The 18834-nt window shown below is 41.0% G+C and overlaps 1 protein-coding gene across 7 annotated transcripts in view; it reads right to left on the bottom strand.

Moving 5' to 3' along the window:
• The window catches only part of CD96 (CD96 molecule), a 113016-nt gene that overhangs the window by 88253 nt on the left and 5929 nt on the right, over window positions 1-18834 (bottom strand). For 6 of the 7 annotated variants that reach the window (XM_039250381.1, XM_039250382.1, XM_039250383.1 and 3 more), the window contains exons 1-2: window positions 11331-11492; window positions 9073-9426 (exon numbers count right to left, since the gene is read on the bottom strand). The exons of the other annotated variant lie outside the window; for it this stretch is intronic. In XM_039250381.1, coding sequence (XP_039106312.1) covers window positions 9073-9426; window positions 11331-11391 — 415 coding nt within the window. In that variant the 5' untranslated portion in view covers window positions 11392-11492. Of the gene's footprint in view, window positions 1-9072; window positions 9427-11330; window positions 11493-18834 lie in introns of those variants that run through there. 7 annotated transcript variants of the gene reach the window in all.

Here is an 18834-nt window from a genome sequence, read left to right as displayed (position 1 = left end):
ACTTCATCTCAGGTCATGATCTCACAGTTCATGAGATTGAGCCCCGTGTAAGGCTCTGTGCTGACAGTTTAGAGCCTGGAGCTGCTTAAGGTTCTGTGTCTCCCCCTCTCTCTTTCTGTCCCTCCTCCCCGCCCCCTCTCTCTCTTTCTCTCTCTCAAAAATAAACATGAAAAATTTTTAAAAAATAAATGAAACAAGACTGTGAGTTAATAATTGTTGAAGTTGCATGTTCAGTACATGGGAACTTATTATACTATTCCATATAATTTTGCATGTTTGAAATTTTCCACAATTAGAGGTTGTAAAAATTTTTCATGAATCATCTGAAATCATCGTGAGTACACAGCTATGTGTAACACACTTTGAGTAAAACTAAATAATCCCTCTTTCCTCACTTCACTGCTATTATCCCCTAATTCAGGGATTGTAAACCTGTGGCCTGTGGGCTGAATCTGGAGGCTGGTTTTGTAAATTAAGTTCTTCTAGACCACAGCCAGGCCCATTTCCTTACGTCCTGGCTACAGGTGCTGCCATGCTCTGGCAGAGTTGAACGGTTCTGATAGGCCGCAGAGGCTCTCTAGACAAAGCCTAGAGTATTCACTATCTGGTCCTTCAAGCTTGCCAACACCCGCTCGAATGTGCCAATCATCATCCATTATTCCTTGAAGGTGTTGGTGTCTGGATTGCAGGACCCTCAGCCAGCCTAACCCCTGATATGGCCCTGCGTGGTTTCAGGTTCAGTGCCGCTGTCCTATCCATTACCTGGTCTCTCATCCGACCACTGTTATCTCCACGGTCTCCCCTCCACTTCTGCCATCCACTCTCATGATCCCATTTGGATCTCTTCTGCCATACAGAAGTGCTCACCTACAAAATCCCTGAGTCAAACCTACAAGCGCTCCTGCTAGTCGTTTTGTGCAATGAATTTCATCTTAACTGTTCTCTCTCTTCACTGGGTCTTTTATTGAATTGATCTCTACTCTCTCCCACTTCAGCAGCTTTATTTCCTTTGCCTCCCTCATTATCAAGCTAAAGTTCTGCAGTCCATCATTTCAGTAACATTCTTGCTAATATCCCAGATCCCTTGGCTCTTCTCCCTTCCTCTGTAATATACAGGGAATCCAACAATAGTGAACTCCAATTATCTACTTTTTAAAAATGTTTACTCATTTATGTTAATAGAGAGAGAGAGAGAGGGTGTTCACACAAGTAGGGAAGGGCAGAGGGGAGGGAGAGGGAGAATTCCAAGCAGGCTCCGTGTTGTTACAATGCAGGTGCTCGAACCCATGAACTGCAAGACCATGACCTGAGCTTAAATCAAGAGTCAGACGCTTAACTGACTGAACTACCCAGGCACCCCCCACCCCAGCTATCTACTTTTTAATACCCAGACCCAAGCAGCCAAACACTTGTCTTCACTACAATTTCTTACCATACTCAACTGGATGTTCAACTCTGACCAAAAATCCAAATACATTTACCTAATGAACTCATTTTCCCTCTCTTCATAGACGGTATTTCAACTTTCTCCAATCTCTTTTTCTGAAGCCTCCTCCCTCTCTCTACCTGAAGATGACTTTGTTTCCTATTGTAGAGAAAATAGAAGAGGGCACTGCCCTCCTCAAATGCAGTGCATTTGCATTCCTTCCCTGCTGTTAAAAGTTTTAAAACTTGTCCTTTTTTATAATTTCTGGATAGTTATAGTACTAATATTATAAATCTCATTGCCCCTATAGTCTCAGAAACCTTACTTTATTTATTGTACTTTCTCTATGGTATACTTAACTACTCTCTTTCAACTTTGACTGGGCTTTGAAGCTTAGTCAAGCATCTTGCATTAATTAAAACCACCACCACTACCACCACAATGCCATTGAAAACCCTCCATTGAGCACGCATACCCTTCTCCTTATTACTGACAAACTTCTTAGAAGTTATGTCAACATTTATTGTCTCCATTTCCTTGCCACCTACTCACTCCTCTGCTCCCCACAGCCTGACTTCCATCTCTCCTCCGTGCCCCAAAAAGAGTTCCAGTTAAGGTGACCAATACCATCCATGTTCCTAAATACAATCCAATAAACACGTTGTCCTCTCAGAAACATCAGAACTCACAGCTACTCCTTTCATGAAATGTTATCATTCTAGGTTTCCAGGAGCCAACTCCTCTCCTGATTTTACTGCTGCTTCTTCAGTCATTCTTCTGTATCCTTTGAAGATGTATCTTTCTCCATCTATTGCTGTGGACTCCACTGAAGGGCCACGTTGCTTTCCTCACTTGATTTTCCCTGTCTAAATGATTTCCTTCACTCCCCAAACTTCTGTTAGTGCACATTCATATGCCTCAACAATTTGTATCTTCAGCTTAAACTTTTCTAGAACAGGAATTGTATCTGTCTATCTATTTCCTTGACATTTCCTGAATGTGTCAACTCCATGTCTAACTCAACATGTACAAAATCAAGCTCAAAGCAATCCCTGCACAATCTGATTGTCTTCTAGTTTTTCCTAACACAATGAGTAATTTCCCCATTTTTTCTGTTCCACATACTTGAAACAAAGTGACATTGACATTGCTTTTTATTCCTCATTCCACATATACGATCCTATAGGTGAATGTCCTGAATATACTTCCTTTTTAAATGTTTTTTTTTTTTTTACAAAATCTTTATTTATTTTGAGAGAGATTGAGAGAGAAAGAGAGAGAGAGAGAGAGAGAGAGAGAGCAAGCAGGGCCAGGGGCACAGAAAGAGGGAGAGAAAATCCCAAGCAGGCTCCAAACTCTCAGCACAGAGTCCTATACTGGGCTCAATCTCATGAACTATAAGATCATGACCTGAGCAGATATCAAGAATTGAACACTTAACCAACTGAGCCATCCAGGCGGCCCTCCTAAATATACTTCTAATTTGAACATTCCTCTCCATGTATCTCACTGCCATTCTACTCAATGTTACTAGCATCTCTCACTTAGATTTCTGCCCTGTCTTTTAACTGATCTACATTATCCTCTCTATCCCTTTTCAGTTGATTCTCTATACTTTTGCCACAAAGATCTGCTTGAAATGCAAAACAAAACAAAACAATGATTTACCAATTAGTTTCCACGGCTCTTAGGATAAATATAAAACCTGACTGGACTTCTCGGTCTCTCTAGCCTCATCTTCAACTGCTTCCCTTTCAATCTCTGTGCTCAAGGCATAATAACTTTTTTTTTTAACAAATAGTTTATTGTCAAGTTGGTTTCCATATAACACCCTGTGCTCATCCCCACAAGTGCCTCCTCCATGCCCATCTCCCCCCTCCCCCCCCACACCCATCAGTCCTCAGTTTGTTCTCATCATTCAAGAGTCTCTCATGGTTTGCCTCTCTCCCTCTCCCCTACTATTTTTCCCCTTCTTTTCCCTCTTGTTCCTCTGTTAAGTTCCTCCTAATCCTCCTATACGTGCAAACATATGCTATTTGTCCTTCTCTGCCTGACTTATTTTGCTCAGCATAACACCCTCAAGGTCCATCCATGTTGCTACACATGGCCAGATTTCATTGTTTCTCATAAGGCATTATACCTTTTAACCCCCCTCCCCCCAGAGTTGCACTATCTCCTTATTGCCCCAGAGTCTTTATACATCCCATTTTCTGTAAAGCTGTGTTCCCTACATTTACCTGGTTAACCACTGAGCATCACTTCCTCAGGAAACCCTTCTTGATTTTCCTGTTAGAGCCTCTCAAAACACCACTTTCTAACTGCAAGAACACCTCTCACTGTTGCAATTTGACACTTTTGGCTTATTTGGTTATTTTTTGTCGCTTCCCATTGAACTTCATGATTCCCGATGACAGTCATGTCTGTATTGTATTCCTGGTGCCTAGCACCATAAGTACACAAAAATATTTGCTGGATAAAGATTGAACACAAGAACTTAAGAAGAGCCAGCATTCAAGTTTAAAAACACACTATGCTATAAAAACAGACACATAGGGGCGCCTGGGTGGCTCGGTCGGTTAAGCATCCAATTCTTGGTTTCGGTTCAGGTCATGATCTCACAGTTTCATGTGTTCGGGCTCTACAGTCCGGCTTTGTGCTCACAGTGTGGAGCCTTTTGGGGATTCCCTCTCCCTCTCTCCCTGCCCCTCCCCCATTTGTGCTATCTTTCTCAAAATAAATAAATAAACTTTTAAAAAAATCTTTAAAACACATAGATCAATGAAACAGAGACCCTAAAACTAAACCTGCGTATGTGATCAATTAAGTTATAATAATATGATGAAAAGATCCAAGAATACACAATGGGAAAAGGATAGCCTCTTTAATAAATAATATTGGGGAAGCTTAATAGTTGCAGGCAAAAGAATGAAACTGGACTCCTGTCTTAAACCACACATAAAGATCAAATCAAATGGATTAATTACTTGAACATAAGACCCAGAACCATAACACTTCTAAAAGAAGACATAGGGGCAATGATTTTTTGGCCTTGGCAATGAGTTTTTAGATTTGACACCAAAGCAAAGGCAAAAAAAGCAAAAATAAACAATGGGACTGCATCAAACTAAAATTTCTTTTCTTCAGAGCAAAGAAAAATATCAATAAAATGAAAAGGCAATATATGGAATGGGAGAAAATATTTATAAATCATGCTATCTAATAAGGGGTTACTATCTAAAATATAAAAAGAACCCATACAACTTAACAACAACAACAACAAAACAAATAATCCAACTTAAAAATGGCCAGAGAAATTGAACAGACATATTTCCAAATAAGATATCCAAGTGTCCCACAGGCAGGGAAAAATTGCCCAACATCACTAAGCATCAGGGAAATGCAAGTAAAAACCACAATAAGATATCATCTCACACCTGTTAAAATGGCTATTATCAAAAAGGTAACAAATATTAGAAAAGATATGCAGAAAAGAGAGCACTTGTACATTGTTGCAGAAATGTAAACTGGTGCAGCCACTCTGGAAAACAGTACGGAGGCTCCTCAGAAAACTAAAAATAGAACTGCCCTTTGATCCAGGATTTCCATCCACATCAGGGTATATTTCTAAAAGAAATAAAATCATTACCTTAAAAAGATATGCACATCTTCATGTTCGTTGCAGCACTATTTACAACAGCTAACACACAGAAACAGCCCAAGTGTTCACAGATGGCTGAATGGATAAAGAAAATATTCTAATGTACAAAGAAATGTTGTTCATTCATAAAAAAAAGAGGAAATCCTGCAGACTGTGACAACATAAATGGACCTTGAGGGCATTATTCCATGTGAACAAAGACAAATACTGTATGATTTCATTTATATGTGGGATCTTCAAAAACAAAACAAAATGAACTTACAGACAGAGAGGACAGACTGGTGGTTGCTAAAGGCGAGGGGTGGGGGTGAAATAGGTGAAGGTGGTCAAAAGGTAGAAACTTCCAATTATAAGCTAAATAAATTCTGGGGCTATAACATACAGCATGGTGACTACAGTTAACAATATACTGCTTCATATGTTTGAAAGTTGCTAACAGAGTAAATCTTAAAAGTTCTTATCATGAGGGAAAAAATTCAACTGTGTGAGGTGATGGATATTAACTAAACTCATTGGGATGATCATTTCACAATATACACATATATCAAATCAAATCATCACATCATATACCTAAAACTGATATGTCATATGTCAATTATATCTCAATCAAAGATTGAGAAAAAAGTCAAAGAACAAATTATGCCTCTGGACAGGGTAGTTAGACTGAGATAATCAAGATTATATTATCAAGATATGATATCCTATTACTGATAACAGATTTTATTTAGATTATATATATTTCTTGTATTAGATTCCATCTATTTCTTTTGCCATTCCTCCTCCTCCTTCTATTACTGCTACTTCTTCTCCTCCTACTGTTTCTAATCACAATATTAACAGCTCTCTAAGGCTTTTGTAGTGATCTGGAAAATTAAATTCATGTTGCACTTTGATAACAGAGCCCAGTAACTTCGTGTTTTAAAATGCATCAAAATCATACAATCTCAGGCACTGCAGGTCCAGTTGCATTCAAATGAGGAAATCTGGATTGCTACAGCTCAGGGCTTAAGTCAGAAAACTGCATTTCTTGGAATAACTTGAAAGCTCTACCTAGGAGAAAGCCTGTCAAGTGAAAGTGAAAAAGAAGCAAATGCCAAACCGTTTATTACATTTCTACCCTTGTCCACAGCCTCAGAGCACTAACTCACACTAAGGAACAAAATCTTGTGAAAAGAGAACAGAATATCTTCTCAGGCCCCCCAGGGAACATGGGGACAGAATTTAGGTATGCACTGTTTTGTGAACAGACAGGGCACAGGATGGCTCAGAAGACAACGGAAAGGAAACAAGAGGTCCCCAACTGCCTGGGGTCCCTCAGATTTTCATATTTAGATTCATCGTTTCAATTCACCTTTGTTCACAAGCTTCGTAAGTGTTCACACATCATGTGTGCTTTGCTTACCCAACTGGCTTGCAAACATCTCACAGGGATGTATGAGGGAAATGGCACATATGAGAGAAGAAATGAGTAAAGATCAAAGCAATAAAGGGGGAAAAGATGCTTCATTGGGTGGGGACTTGACAGGGCTTTTGAATGGCAACTGCCTCATCTGAGTTAAGTGTCTGCTCCTTCACGTTCTACCAGACTTACGTTTTTTTGGTCACTCTGTAATGAAGGATGGTTTTTCTCTTTCGTATGTTGCTCCCTTTGTACTTAGTACACAATACCAGAACTATTTCTCTAACATTGAGGCCATTTTTTTCCCCACCTGATCCAGCTGACTAACAGCACAGTTACCATCTGTGGAAATTTCCAACCACAAAGAATGCAGACATGGCTTCTGCCTCTCCAGAGATTTGCAGTTTTTAGTAGCTACAAACTTAGTTTCTTTGAATTGCCCTTTATTTTAAGAAACATACTTTCCTTAAAGGCAATACCACTCTCCTTTCTGGATAACATACCACCTCTTCTCCAGTGCTGCCTTCATGACATGTCCCCATATCCCTTACTTCCTATAGGATACATCAATCCATGTAGCCAATTCTCAATGGAGTACACATTAGACCCTCAGAGATGCAATAGTACAGTTTACAGATATAGGCAATAGGTACAAAATCTTAATCTAAAACCAAGGTCAATGTGTACTTGTGCTAATGTATGTTCAATGTTCTGTTGGGTTCCAAATTAGACAAATATAGAAAGAGAGGGAGTAGGACCCATTTTAAATAGTAACTGACATAAAGAGTTCACTCATCATCATTATTACTCCTGTTAATGAAAACTACCCTTTACCAGACTCTTACAGTCTGGCAGGAACTATGCTAAGTGCTTTTACACAGATTATCCCATTTAATCATCAAAGTAACGGTAACTGTGAAGGAGGTACTCTAACTATTCATGTTCATATAAGAGAACAACAGCTTAGAGACTTGAAATAACTTCACAGAGATGATACATATGATAAATGACAGGGCCAACATTCAAATCCAGGCTACGCTACTCCAAGGAATGGGCAGGTACACACTGTTCTACACTGGCCTCCTTCTTTCTCTTCATTCAACTCCACCCCACCCCTCCCCAACTGTCACCACCCTATCCCAGATTGAACTCAAGTATATCTTTTTTCCTGGAAAACAGCACTCGGACCAGGGCATTGTAAACCAGCGGGGAAGGAGCCCCGGATCTACAGGCAGACTGTTCTAACTCCATGGTTTTATCTCTTGATAATGAATGGGAGAGGAAATAAATGCTTCCTTGTTGTCTGTCCTGGGCAGTTCCACAGCCTTCAGGAGTGAATTTTTGTTGTTTTTTTTTTACTTATATTACCAGGCCACTTTGCCCCTGAGTTAAAAACGCTTCATTTCCAGTGCATTTTCCATTTTCATTCTTTTCCATTAGTAGAAATGGAAATCATTTACTGTAGGACCAACTAATTTAGGGGTAGGCATTATTATCATCATTTTCCAGATGAGCTCAGAGAATGGACATGACAGGCCCCAGGTGAAATTTATTTCTGGCCAGAAAGGAGCTAGAACTTAAACCTGGGATCCTTACCTCCAAATGCAGCCCTCTAAAGCCAGTGTGTGTGAGTGCTACATGTGCAGCAGCTCCCTGGTATCTTTACTTGCCCTTCACTAAATATATCCTCTATCCAAAGCCACTTGCACACTTTCCACCACAAACCTGCTGTCTTCCCTTTCCCTTCAGTGAGTGGCAAACTCCCCCGACCAGATCTCACCCTAAATTCTTCTCTCTCCGTCCTATATCCATTCTATTAGCAAGTCACTCCTATTTTATGCCCAAAGCCTACAATTTGTTGTTTCCTTCTCTGTCTACCCAAAGTACCACTCTGTCTCCTCTGGCCCATGAGGACGGTCTCCTAGGTCACTCCCACCTTTCCCTTCTTGCACACCTTCCCCCCATTCTCATACTGAAGCCACCATCATCTTTTTATGACCCAAGTAGAGCCAGGCTATAAATGTCACGCCATCCTTTCGTTGTGAATACTTCAATGTCTTCCTACGGCTCTCAGATAAAAATCAAAACTCTGAAACATTGCCGACAAGACCTGACATGGTCCTTGCAGTTACGTCCCACCTCATCTCTTAACCTCTGCACCACAACACTGCTGGCATTTTCCAATTTCTTTAAATGCTACAGAGGCCCCTTACACAAGCTGTTTGTTCCCCGTCTCTGGATCACTCACAAGTCTCCACCTCCTAAATGGTGTTCGTGTCCGCTCCTTCCTCAGACCTCAGCCCGGGCGCTGCTTACTCGGGGTCAGTTCCCTGGCTGCTACTGCATGCTCTTTCACAAGACCCCTCTAGTCCTTATCACTTATCACTGTTGCAATTGTACTTTTATTTGTGGAATTATTTGGTTAATTCTTGTCTTCCTTTCTAAGCCATACCTCTTTCTGCTCAACTTCTGTGTACTTAGCACTGTGTTTAGCACGTGGTAGGCTCATAATCCATAATCCATACCTGTTGAGTGAATGAGAGCTGAGTGGAAAGCATGGGATTCTTTCCCATCACCAGTTATGCTTACCATTTGTCGGAATGAGAAGGTTGTAGATTTTAGTCTGAACACCCTCCGGAAACAGAGTAAAGCTACACTCATACTTCCCGGTGAATGAAGAGGACACATTCCGTAAGTGCAGGGTCCATTTTGACACATTTCTGGGAGTTTCTGTGAAAGTCACCAGTGACTCACAGGGACTGTTACTGGCACAGTACAAGCCATACTGGGGATGATAAAGGGCAATCAGGTCCAACTTGTCAGTGACCTTGGACCATTGCATCTGCACCAACAAGTTTTTCTTCCATGTCTGGCAGGTCAAGTTGACGTCAGAGCCAGGGAAAGCATAGATGTCTTCTTCATTGAATGCTTTTCCCCACACTCCTGGAAAGGGAACATGAGCCATCAGTTTACATGATTCATGTGGAATGATTCTTATTTAAAAACCTTGGTCACTTCAGTGAGGTGAGCAACTGAGGAATTTTTTTCTCTGGTTGTCCTACATATAGGAGAGAGCTGTGCATGACCCTTCCAGTAAAGCAGGGACTCAATACAAATGAGGAGGCATTTGATTAAGGACACGAGGGGAATATTCATCTCTTTGTCTGTTGCTCTGTCCAAAGAATAACTTAAGTTCTCTGACTACCTGCGAATAAAATTCAGCCTATTTAGAAATTGAAGCCCATCAGCAAACATATGACAGCTCTCTTCACAATGACTATAATGGGCTTTTTTCTCTTTTTGGTTTTATGAATCAACAGCTGCATATAACACACAAATAATATCTTCTGAAACTGAAAACATAACTGATATGTGTAGTTGTTTTAAAAAATGTATGCTCTCAAGAGGCTTTTAAATAGGCTATTTAATCCTTCTCACATACCACAGAATGATGTTAACACTCTGTCAAAGATGAAATGGAGGCACAAGGTGATTAGGTGATTTGCTTAAAGTCACACCTCAGCAAAAGAACCTGAACTTGGTTGCCTAGAGTAGGTGCTCTTTCTGTAACCTTCATAACGTCCAAACTGCCTCCCAGACTGGTTGAGAAGAAATTTGACATTCAGTACATGAAGATCAAAAGGACCTTTATTTGCACGCAGTTAGGGCTCCTTAGGGGAGAAAAGGAGAAAATACCTCAGGGTTTCCACTACATAAACTATGGTCAGCATCATCAATAATCGACACTTTGAAATACTAGACGTAAAGGAAGAAAATTCTCTCCCATCAGCTCTCTGACCACATGGTACAGGGCACTTAAAATATGTTAAGCCTTTGGCATGCCTTCAGTGGTGGAGGCCTCAGTTTTAGTGTTAATGGAACACTGTTATAGGAATGATATACTATTATGACAAGTCCCATGGAAGCTTACAAAGGAAAAAGATGAAAAGATGACAAGCAATGGGGAAGAAACAAGGCTCTCTAAGGTACTTGAGAAATGGGAATTATTACACTTTTATGGATTCAAAAGTTTGGGTAGGCAGAGGTTAGTACAGTTTAATGTCGTTCCCTGTAAGCTCCCCTTTGCCTGATAATACGCCTCTGATCCTATCCACAGCACTGTATTCCAAAGTCTCCTTTGATTTAGAAATTCTCCTTAGAACCTTCGTGGCTATATCTGTGAAGCACAGTTAATTCTTAAGACACTCAAGCTCACTATAATACCCCCATGCTATGGAATGCAGAGCTAATCTTTCCTCCTGCTATTTTTAAATAGGCCCCGAAGGGCACGGGTCCCCACTGTCACAAGGATGCTCCTTTGTCTTCCAGGGCCATACCTACACATGCCTCATTAGAATTCAACATATGTTCAACTCCCAAAGACATTAGTATTTGGAAGAGTAATGCTTGTTACATATAAAAGAAACAGGATCCTTGAGACAGACAAAAAGATGAGCGAGGATCTCTGATCACTGATGGCTTTGTGATTTTTTTTTTTTAGCATTCCAGAGTTGTTCTGACTACCACTTGGAGAGCATTTCCTTTCCAAGAAGCACAATTCCTCAGTTACTCAAGAGATCCTCTTCGGGAGGAAACGGGTGGCAATGTCTCAGAGCAGTGGCACAAACCACTCATTCCCTTCTCGTTATCAGTGTTCGTTAGTAATCATTTCTGGACTCTTAACGTCTCTGCGAAAGCTGCCACTTAAATATGTAGCCGAAAACCTTAGCAACGATCTGCCTTCAGTGATCAATGTCAGCAGCAGTCACACGCATTTTAAATGAACAGAGGCCCCACTCACCCCTAAAGGAGCCGATTTGACAAGAAAGGACAACTGGAAACCTTACCCCTGACAAAATGTATCTGGATGATGGAACAGACAGCACAATAGGTCCATTTTTTCTCCATCGTCTCCTGAAGGCCTCACACCAGCATCTCCATGATCACAGAAGTCAATTGATGCCTTGAAGCAAACTCCAGCTACCCTATTTGTGCAGAAAAACCCCAAACCTGCCTGCACGCCTGGGTCTGTTTATCACTTGGCAAGACCCCAGGAAATGAAACGTAGACAGGAAAGTAATGTGGTTCAGAGCTAAGTATAACCTTCAACAGAACAATGTTGAAATTGTTCTCTAAAATTTTGTGTATCACCTTCGCTGAAAGACTTCTCAGGATCCAAAGATTCTCTCCTTCAGGTTCTCTGTGTCAGTCAAGTGCTTCTAAAATCCAAACAAAGGAAGTCATGCAGAGCGACTCATAATGTGCTTTTTATACATTTCTTTTCAAGAGCACAGAGTCATTTAACAAATGTGAGCTTAGTGTCTTTCATAACCATTTTTCTGTTTGGTTTTAAAATATGTTTTCTTTCCAGAATTGCTCCGGGGTGAAAGAACAAAAAATTAACACAGTTAATTTTAATAAAATCAGAAAAGTGACAGAGGGTAACATGTGCCATCAAACTGAACTTTATTGTCACCTCTATTGCAGGAAAATCTTCATTTGGGGGGGGCAAGGAGGGAGGGCTCCTTTTCCACTCTCATCTGGGCGAGGCTGGAGGTCAGGCAGAGAAGCCTCCCACTCTGCTGGCTGGAGGGCTGTTTTTGCTGAGAGCAGAAGAACTTGCCTGTGCCTTAGCCAAAAACCAGAGAGAGCAAGGCTGAAACAATCTGAATCCAAAGGCAAAGAGTCTCCTATCTCAGCCAGCAACCAGGCTTGTGCAATCTGCCCAGTCACCTCTATTTACAAGACTGAGACTGGGGTTCAAGGAAGGGTCCTACTATATGACAACTTCCTACCAGATCTGATGCCGGATATTGGTTTTCCAGCTGGAGATAAAATAGGCTGTCTTCAGCTTCCAGACTGAAGAAACCAAGCATTAGGCCGAGGACTACAGCCTAAGGTTGATGAACAAAGAATAAAAATAAATAAATATATGTGTTTACATATAACAGATGAACAATTGGCGAAATTGATCTAATTTTACTAACACAATAAAGGCGTCAGCCAGCAAGCCTGCAGACAAACAAGAAGACTAAGCTGTGTTCCTGAGGAGGTTACTCTTTTGAGGTCATGGGGAGAGAATCCCCGCCACGTTGTCATCATGCATACCGCCATCGTGATGACATCGTGATGAACTGACCTACCTTGTATATACTGATCTGTCCCTATGCAAGGGCTTCGGAGCAATATGGACAATGTTAAGATATAAGGCATCACCTCTGCCATTGAGGAGCCCAGAATGCAACTGGGGGAACAGAGATTTGCATGTGGTGACTCAAGGGCTACTGTCCCCCCAGATGCCCAGGCTGCCTTCTACATCAGTCCCTCTGACCACCACTACCCTCTACACTCTACACCACCACTGCCGACAGTTGCCATTACAACTGTCATCTGAATCCAACACTACAAAGCTAATGATGTTTCTTGTAAAGGCCAGAGGATGGAGTTACTTACTCCCTAGCACCGTGTTCCCCGGACCTTTATCCCCACCCCCATCCTCATCTTCACACTTAGTTTCAGTGGATGAGTGTGGTCAGGTGTGGTGCCGACAGGGATGTTTTCAGGGAGTCTGCAGAGTGCGAAGACTTGGACTGAAAGTCAGGAGGTATCTCAGTGCCTTCATCTCTGCCCCTGTACCCCTGGATGTTCTAGGAAATCACAGTGATGGAGTACTGTGGAAGATCCAGACGTGCAGGTTGGTGTTCCCATTACATCGGGATGCATTACAAGCCTGGAGAAGGATTTAGGTTACTTCATTCCACCTGTCATATTATCAAGAATTTACCTACAATAGATCAATAAAAATCTAACCTTACTGAATTCTCTAAAAGCACTATCTCCTCTTGTAGCGTTTGGTGGTCTCCTGTCTCCTATTGCTTTAAACTAAAACACCTTTTCAGAAAAGAAGAACCCCTCAAACTCAGAAAAGGGGGAAACATCACGTATTTTCCAGAGCGACAGACGGAATCCTTTCCTCTCATTGGGGTTGGGCTGCCCAAGGCCCCCGTTCAGGGACCGCTGGGAAAATCTGCCCTCTCTGGGTGTTATTCGGAGCTTGGTTCACGGGTTTTATACCTAGACACCTCTGTGGCCCAGAGTCATCAGATTTGACTAGTTTTCCTTTGGGATTCACCGAGGCTCCAAGAGAAGAAAAATTTCACATGCCCACAGAATGTTAATTGAACGCACCTGGTGTCTAGAGCGGCGAGACCCGAGCCGCAGCCCCTCCATGACAGTGTGCCCCCAGCAGGGGGCAGCAGCGCCCCGCACACAGGCCTTGCTCTCCCCGGTGCCGGCGACTGCCCCCGCTGCTTCAATCCCGGCAATATTTTCTAAAGGCCCTTTCAGCATGGGAATAGGCGTTCTCTACACTTAAAAATAACTCTTTGGTGGAAGTCATGAAAATCTCTATTAGCCTCCCTGCTCACCAAATCCCAACTGCACAGCGTTTCTCCTGCCTTGGATGATAGTCCGCTGCGTATAAAGAGAAAACGGAAGCAGTCAGTTCCACACGCACAAAGAAATCCTGAACTTCTTGAACTTCAGAGGCAAATTCAATTATTTACAAAGAGAAGCAGGAGCACGTATTATTTCTGCTAGAAGCAAGCTGTAATTGTGTGTTTTGAACAAACTTCTTTAATGCTCCATCTAAACACCCTCGATGAGAAAAGGACGTTCTCAGAAACAGAAGTTGAGCAAAAGGTACGATTACTTTTGCATAGAGGTTAATTCAAAAATGATTTCTCTTGGATTTTATTCTTATTTATTATATATAAAAATTAAAACATGGTGTGTTCTTTCTTTGCACATGTTTCTCTCCCAAACTGCTTAGAAAACATGCTGTTTAATCTTTCAAATAATTGAGAAATATTCATTGAGTGCCAACTCTTAAGGGATACTGAAGAGGCATAGTTTTAAGTGATTTTAAAATACAAATGATAAAACACAATTCTTGCTCTTAGGGCACTTACTATTTTGCTGGAGAGAAACATGCACCACACCACAAAGGAGTCAAGAAACAAAAAGCATAAAACTGAATGAGTAAGTAAGTGGTGAGGATTTTGGGAAAGGAAGAAGTATAGGGACTGAGTAAGCTAGGAACATTTTAAGTGTGGAAATCTAAAGTTGGCTTCATATTGTAAAGGCAAGTCTGGTGGAAACCACAAGGTAAGTCATTCCAAGCAGAAGAGACAGTAGAGCCAACAGCTGGAATTGGTGAAGTTCAAGGCCAACTCTGAGTCAGATGTGATCATGGAACAGAGGCTTTATTGAGGGGCTTGGGGTCAGACAAAGCTGTCCAAAGGGGAGAGATTAGATGATAGAGGGCTTTTAATCCTGAGCCATAGATTTTGTTCTTTATGTTAGAGAGAGTTACAGGTTTTTCAACAGAAAAGTGACATATATAGAATAACATTTTAGAAAGATGAATCAGGTGGGCTTGTGAATAAAAGTAAGGTGGGGGAAAGAGAAGAGGAAGAGCTGTTCGGGGTCATTTATTTCCCTAAGCAGTGGAGGGTAAGAGCCTGCTGATTGGTTATGGCAGATTTTGATGGGGTGGGGGTGGGGAGGTGGTGGACATTACAAAGAAAGAGGAGGTAAGGCTTGGTTTCCCATTGAATACGGAATCAAAATCTGCTCTAAAGTTTCATGTATCAGAATGAGGAGAAAAGAAAAAAACTATAATAGATGTAAAAAGACTGTAATATGATGTGAAAGTATAATGCATTAATTACGTGTCCCTGCTGGAAAAGCCACCCTAGGCTCAGAGCAGTGGGCAAGGGGTTACTGGACTTCGGACAGAAAGTGAGGGATAGCCTATTAGGGTACAGGTAGAGAGGCCTTGCCTTTATGAGAATCAAGGTCCCCCTTTTGATTTTCACTCCGATTTTATGAGTTTTAAGAATTATCATCGCATGGGAGAGAAAGAATTTCATGACACTTTCAGCATATAGCAATCTATTTTATCACCGTCATCTCCACCATGCTCAACTCCATCCATTAAAGACTGATTCTAATGGAATACATTTTTCCAATGACAACATCAATATCTGCTCGTTACCAGAAAACATTTTAAAAGGTTAATGAAGAAAATAAAAATCAGCTGGAATCCTAACCACCCACAGACAACCAGTACTTATATTTCGTCTTATTATCTTTCTGGACTTTTTACATAAATATGCATACAGGAAGAAAATGGGTTTTTACTATTTTTACCACATTCACTCTACCCTGTCCCTTTTGTTTTACTTCATATGTTGTGGACATGTATGCATGCTATGAAACAAAGATAAACTTCCTTCTTTCAAAATAGCTGCATGGTATTTTATTGCACAGAAGTACAAAATAATCTTTAAGTAAGATAAGTATAAAATTTCTACCTAATGTTTCAAGAAATAGAATTTAAAAATTCAATGGAATAATTATAGTTAGTAATCTCTGAATATTTTTCAATGGCAAGCTAAAATAAAGAAGGAGAGAAAGAGCAACAGACAGACAGAAGGGAGAGAGAGCTTGATTTTGCCAAAGCCCTGGGAAGCTAATGCTGGCTCACTAATAACTCAATAATGTGGAATTTTGCAGGAATACAGTTTAAAAACTATTAATATTTCTAGGATTAACTTAGAATAAAAGAAACTTTTTAGATTATGTTCTACCCAGTTTCAAAACACTGGCATCTTTTAAAATGTCTCCTCACATGCAGTGGAGAAAAAAGTACCACCTGAAAAACTGAGAAGTTTTGCAAATGACTTTAAAGCTTAAAAAAAGATCGTATGGCACTAAATCGCATACTGTGATTCTTTTGTCAACCCCTACAAATATATTCTTGACCACACTGCATTTTTACAACTATAGATTCACATACAGATGCTGTGCTTCCTTTTTTTTTTTAAGTTTATTTATTTATTTTGAGAGAGATAGAGCCACCATGAGCAGAGGAGGGGCAGAGAGAGAGGGAGAGAGAGAATCCCAAGCAGGCTGCACTACTAGAACAGATCCCGACGTGGGGCTCGAACTCATGAAACTGTGAGATCATGACCTGAGTGGAAACTGAAAGTCCTATGCTTAACCAATCGAGCCACCCAGGAGCTCCTGTGTTTCTATACTTGGAAAAAAAGAATAGACTAAGTAAAGTCAATCAAGAACGGTATCTAACTGTTAGCCAGTAATCTCCGCCACCAATCACTCCTTTGAAATGGAGCTCTGAGTTTGAGAGAGAGAGAGAGCAAGAGTCAAAGCTAGCAAGTGAGAGAGGAAGGGAGACAGAGGCCACATTGATATTTGCTGCTTTATGTAATGGTGTGGCTCAATACAACCTCAGTTAGGTACTGTTACCAAGAAATAGGAGACTGTGATTAATAGCATTTCCTAAATCACGTTCTTTTCTTCGGAGAAGAAGAATTGTAATGGGGAGGCTCAATGAATGGGATAGAAAGTCAATCCTCATTGCTGAACATCTTTTAAAAATGTATCATTTCACATTTCTAGCTCAAGGATAACCTTGTAATAAGCGTGATTTCACTTTATTTGGTTATTGAGGACCTCTTTTAAATAAAAAAGATTTAATATTTATTCTTGAGAGAGAGAGAGACAGAGACAGAATGAGTGGGGGAGGGGCAGACAGTGAGGGAAACACAGAATCCTAAGCAGGCTGCAGGCTCTGAGCTGTCAGCACAGAGCCTGATGCAGGGCTCAAACCCACAAACTTGAGATCATGACCTGAGCCGAAGTTGGACGCTTAACCAACAGAGCCACCCAGGCACCCCAGTGACTGAGGCTCTTATAGAGACCACAAATATTGTTCTGCACCTGAGACCCTAGAGTGGTCTAAGAATATAAAGAATAGTTATAAATAAACACATACTCCCCTTCTCCAAAAATGAAGTATAACTTATTAAAAATTTGCCTCCTTTGTGGAAGAATCAAAAACAGAGGCACGAGTATGCCCCAACACAAAGGCGGTCTATTTTCTGCCAACACCTATAGAATATTGGAGCTACAAGGAACTGTACCGATTATCTCGTATAGGCAGTGCCCTTCATTTTAAAGATAAAGAAACTGAGGTTCCAGAGGCAAATGTCTTGATAAGTCAAAGAGTTTGCTGTAAAGAGCGCTGTACTATTTGTCACACTGAGACAATGAGTCATACCTCACACTATTAAACTATTCAGATTAGTATGCTCAACAGTTAAAACCAACCGTTCTTCAAATTAAAATGCAAATTGCCTTCAATATCTTAGCACGTAAGAAACAATCTAGAAATCTTTTTTTTTTTAATTCCCATGACATTTCTCCTGACTCACCTGCTCCAGGATGTCCCAGAGGAAACAAGAGTGAGGTATTTATTTGTCAGAATGTACACACACACGCACGCAGGCACATTTGTTTGAGAAGTTTCTGTTTGTGTATTTATTTGTTTGCTTGCTTGCTTTTCAATGTAATTTCCTGGAGGAATTCTGACCAACTCTCTGGGCAATGCCAAACAGACTTTTAAAAATCGAAGATAGTGAATTAACTTCACCTGGTGTTATGTAACTCAGCATCGATTTTATTTTACTGCCACTGTTCTGTCACCATTTATTATGTATTTTCCTCTTTGATTTTGCTCAGAGAAGGCACGATAGGTCTCTTATTTACTTCTCCAAACACTTCTTTTTCTTTGGTGCCTCTCCTCTGTCCTCCATGCACACACACAGTTTGGCAGGTGAGGAAGCTGCCCTAATTACCCAGCACGCAGGTGGGAGACCACATTTCTAGAACTAGAAGACCATGCAGACAAATGAACAACAGAAAACAGTGTGTGTGGAGAGCCCTCTGAAGCAAGCAGAAGATCCTCAAAGATTTTTCTTTCCTAAAACAAAGTCATGCCTTGTCACTTTTGAGAAAGTTAGAGAAGCTCTTCTTCTCTCTCGCCCTTTTCCCCTAAAACTAAATCATGCCTTGTTGCCTTTGAGAATGTTAGAATCTACTTGGAATTACCAGCATGTGTATAATTGTCACACTCTAACCATAGTTAGGATAGTCAACCCCTTATTTTACAAATAAGGAATCTGGGGCCCAGTGAAGGGAAATGGCGAACCATAAGGCACAGAGTTATGTATTCCATAAGTATTGAACTCAAAGGCATTGTTTTAACTTGGGCCACTTCCCCCACCCCTTACAGAAACAAAGATGCATTATCATGAATGTTGCTACTTACCTGGCCCTATTTAGTCCTGTGGTTTCAAAGACCACAAAACCAGGCTGAGTTGTCAACTCGACCTCCCCAGCAAAGCGATTCAGCCCCACATACCAGTCTCCCAGCACATGTAACTCAAATGTGTGTCTTTGTGACATATGATTGCACAGAACAAT

Source organism: Hyaena hyaena, unplaced genomic scaffold, assembly GCF_003009895.1.
Source record: "Hyaena hyaena isolate Hyena2069 unplaced genomic scaffold, ASM300989v1 scaffold_366, whole genome shotgun sequence".
Taxonomy (NCBI): domain Eukaryota; kingdom Metazoa; phylum Chordata; class Mammalia; order Carnivora; family Hyaenidae; genus Hyaena; species Hyaena hyaena.
This window is presented reverse-complemented; position numbering and strand designations above follow the sequence as displayed.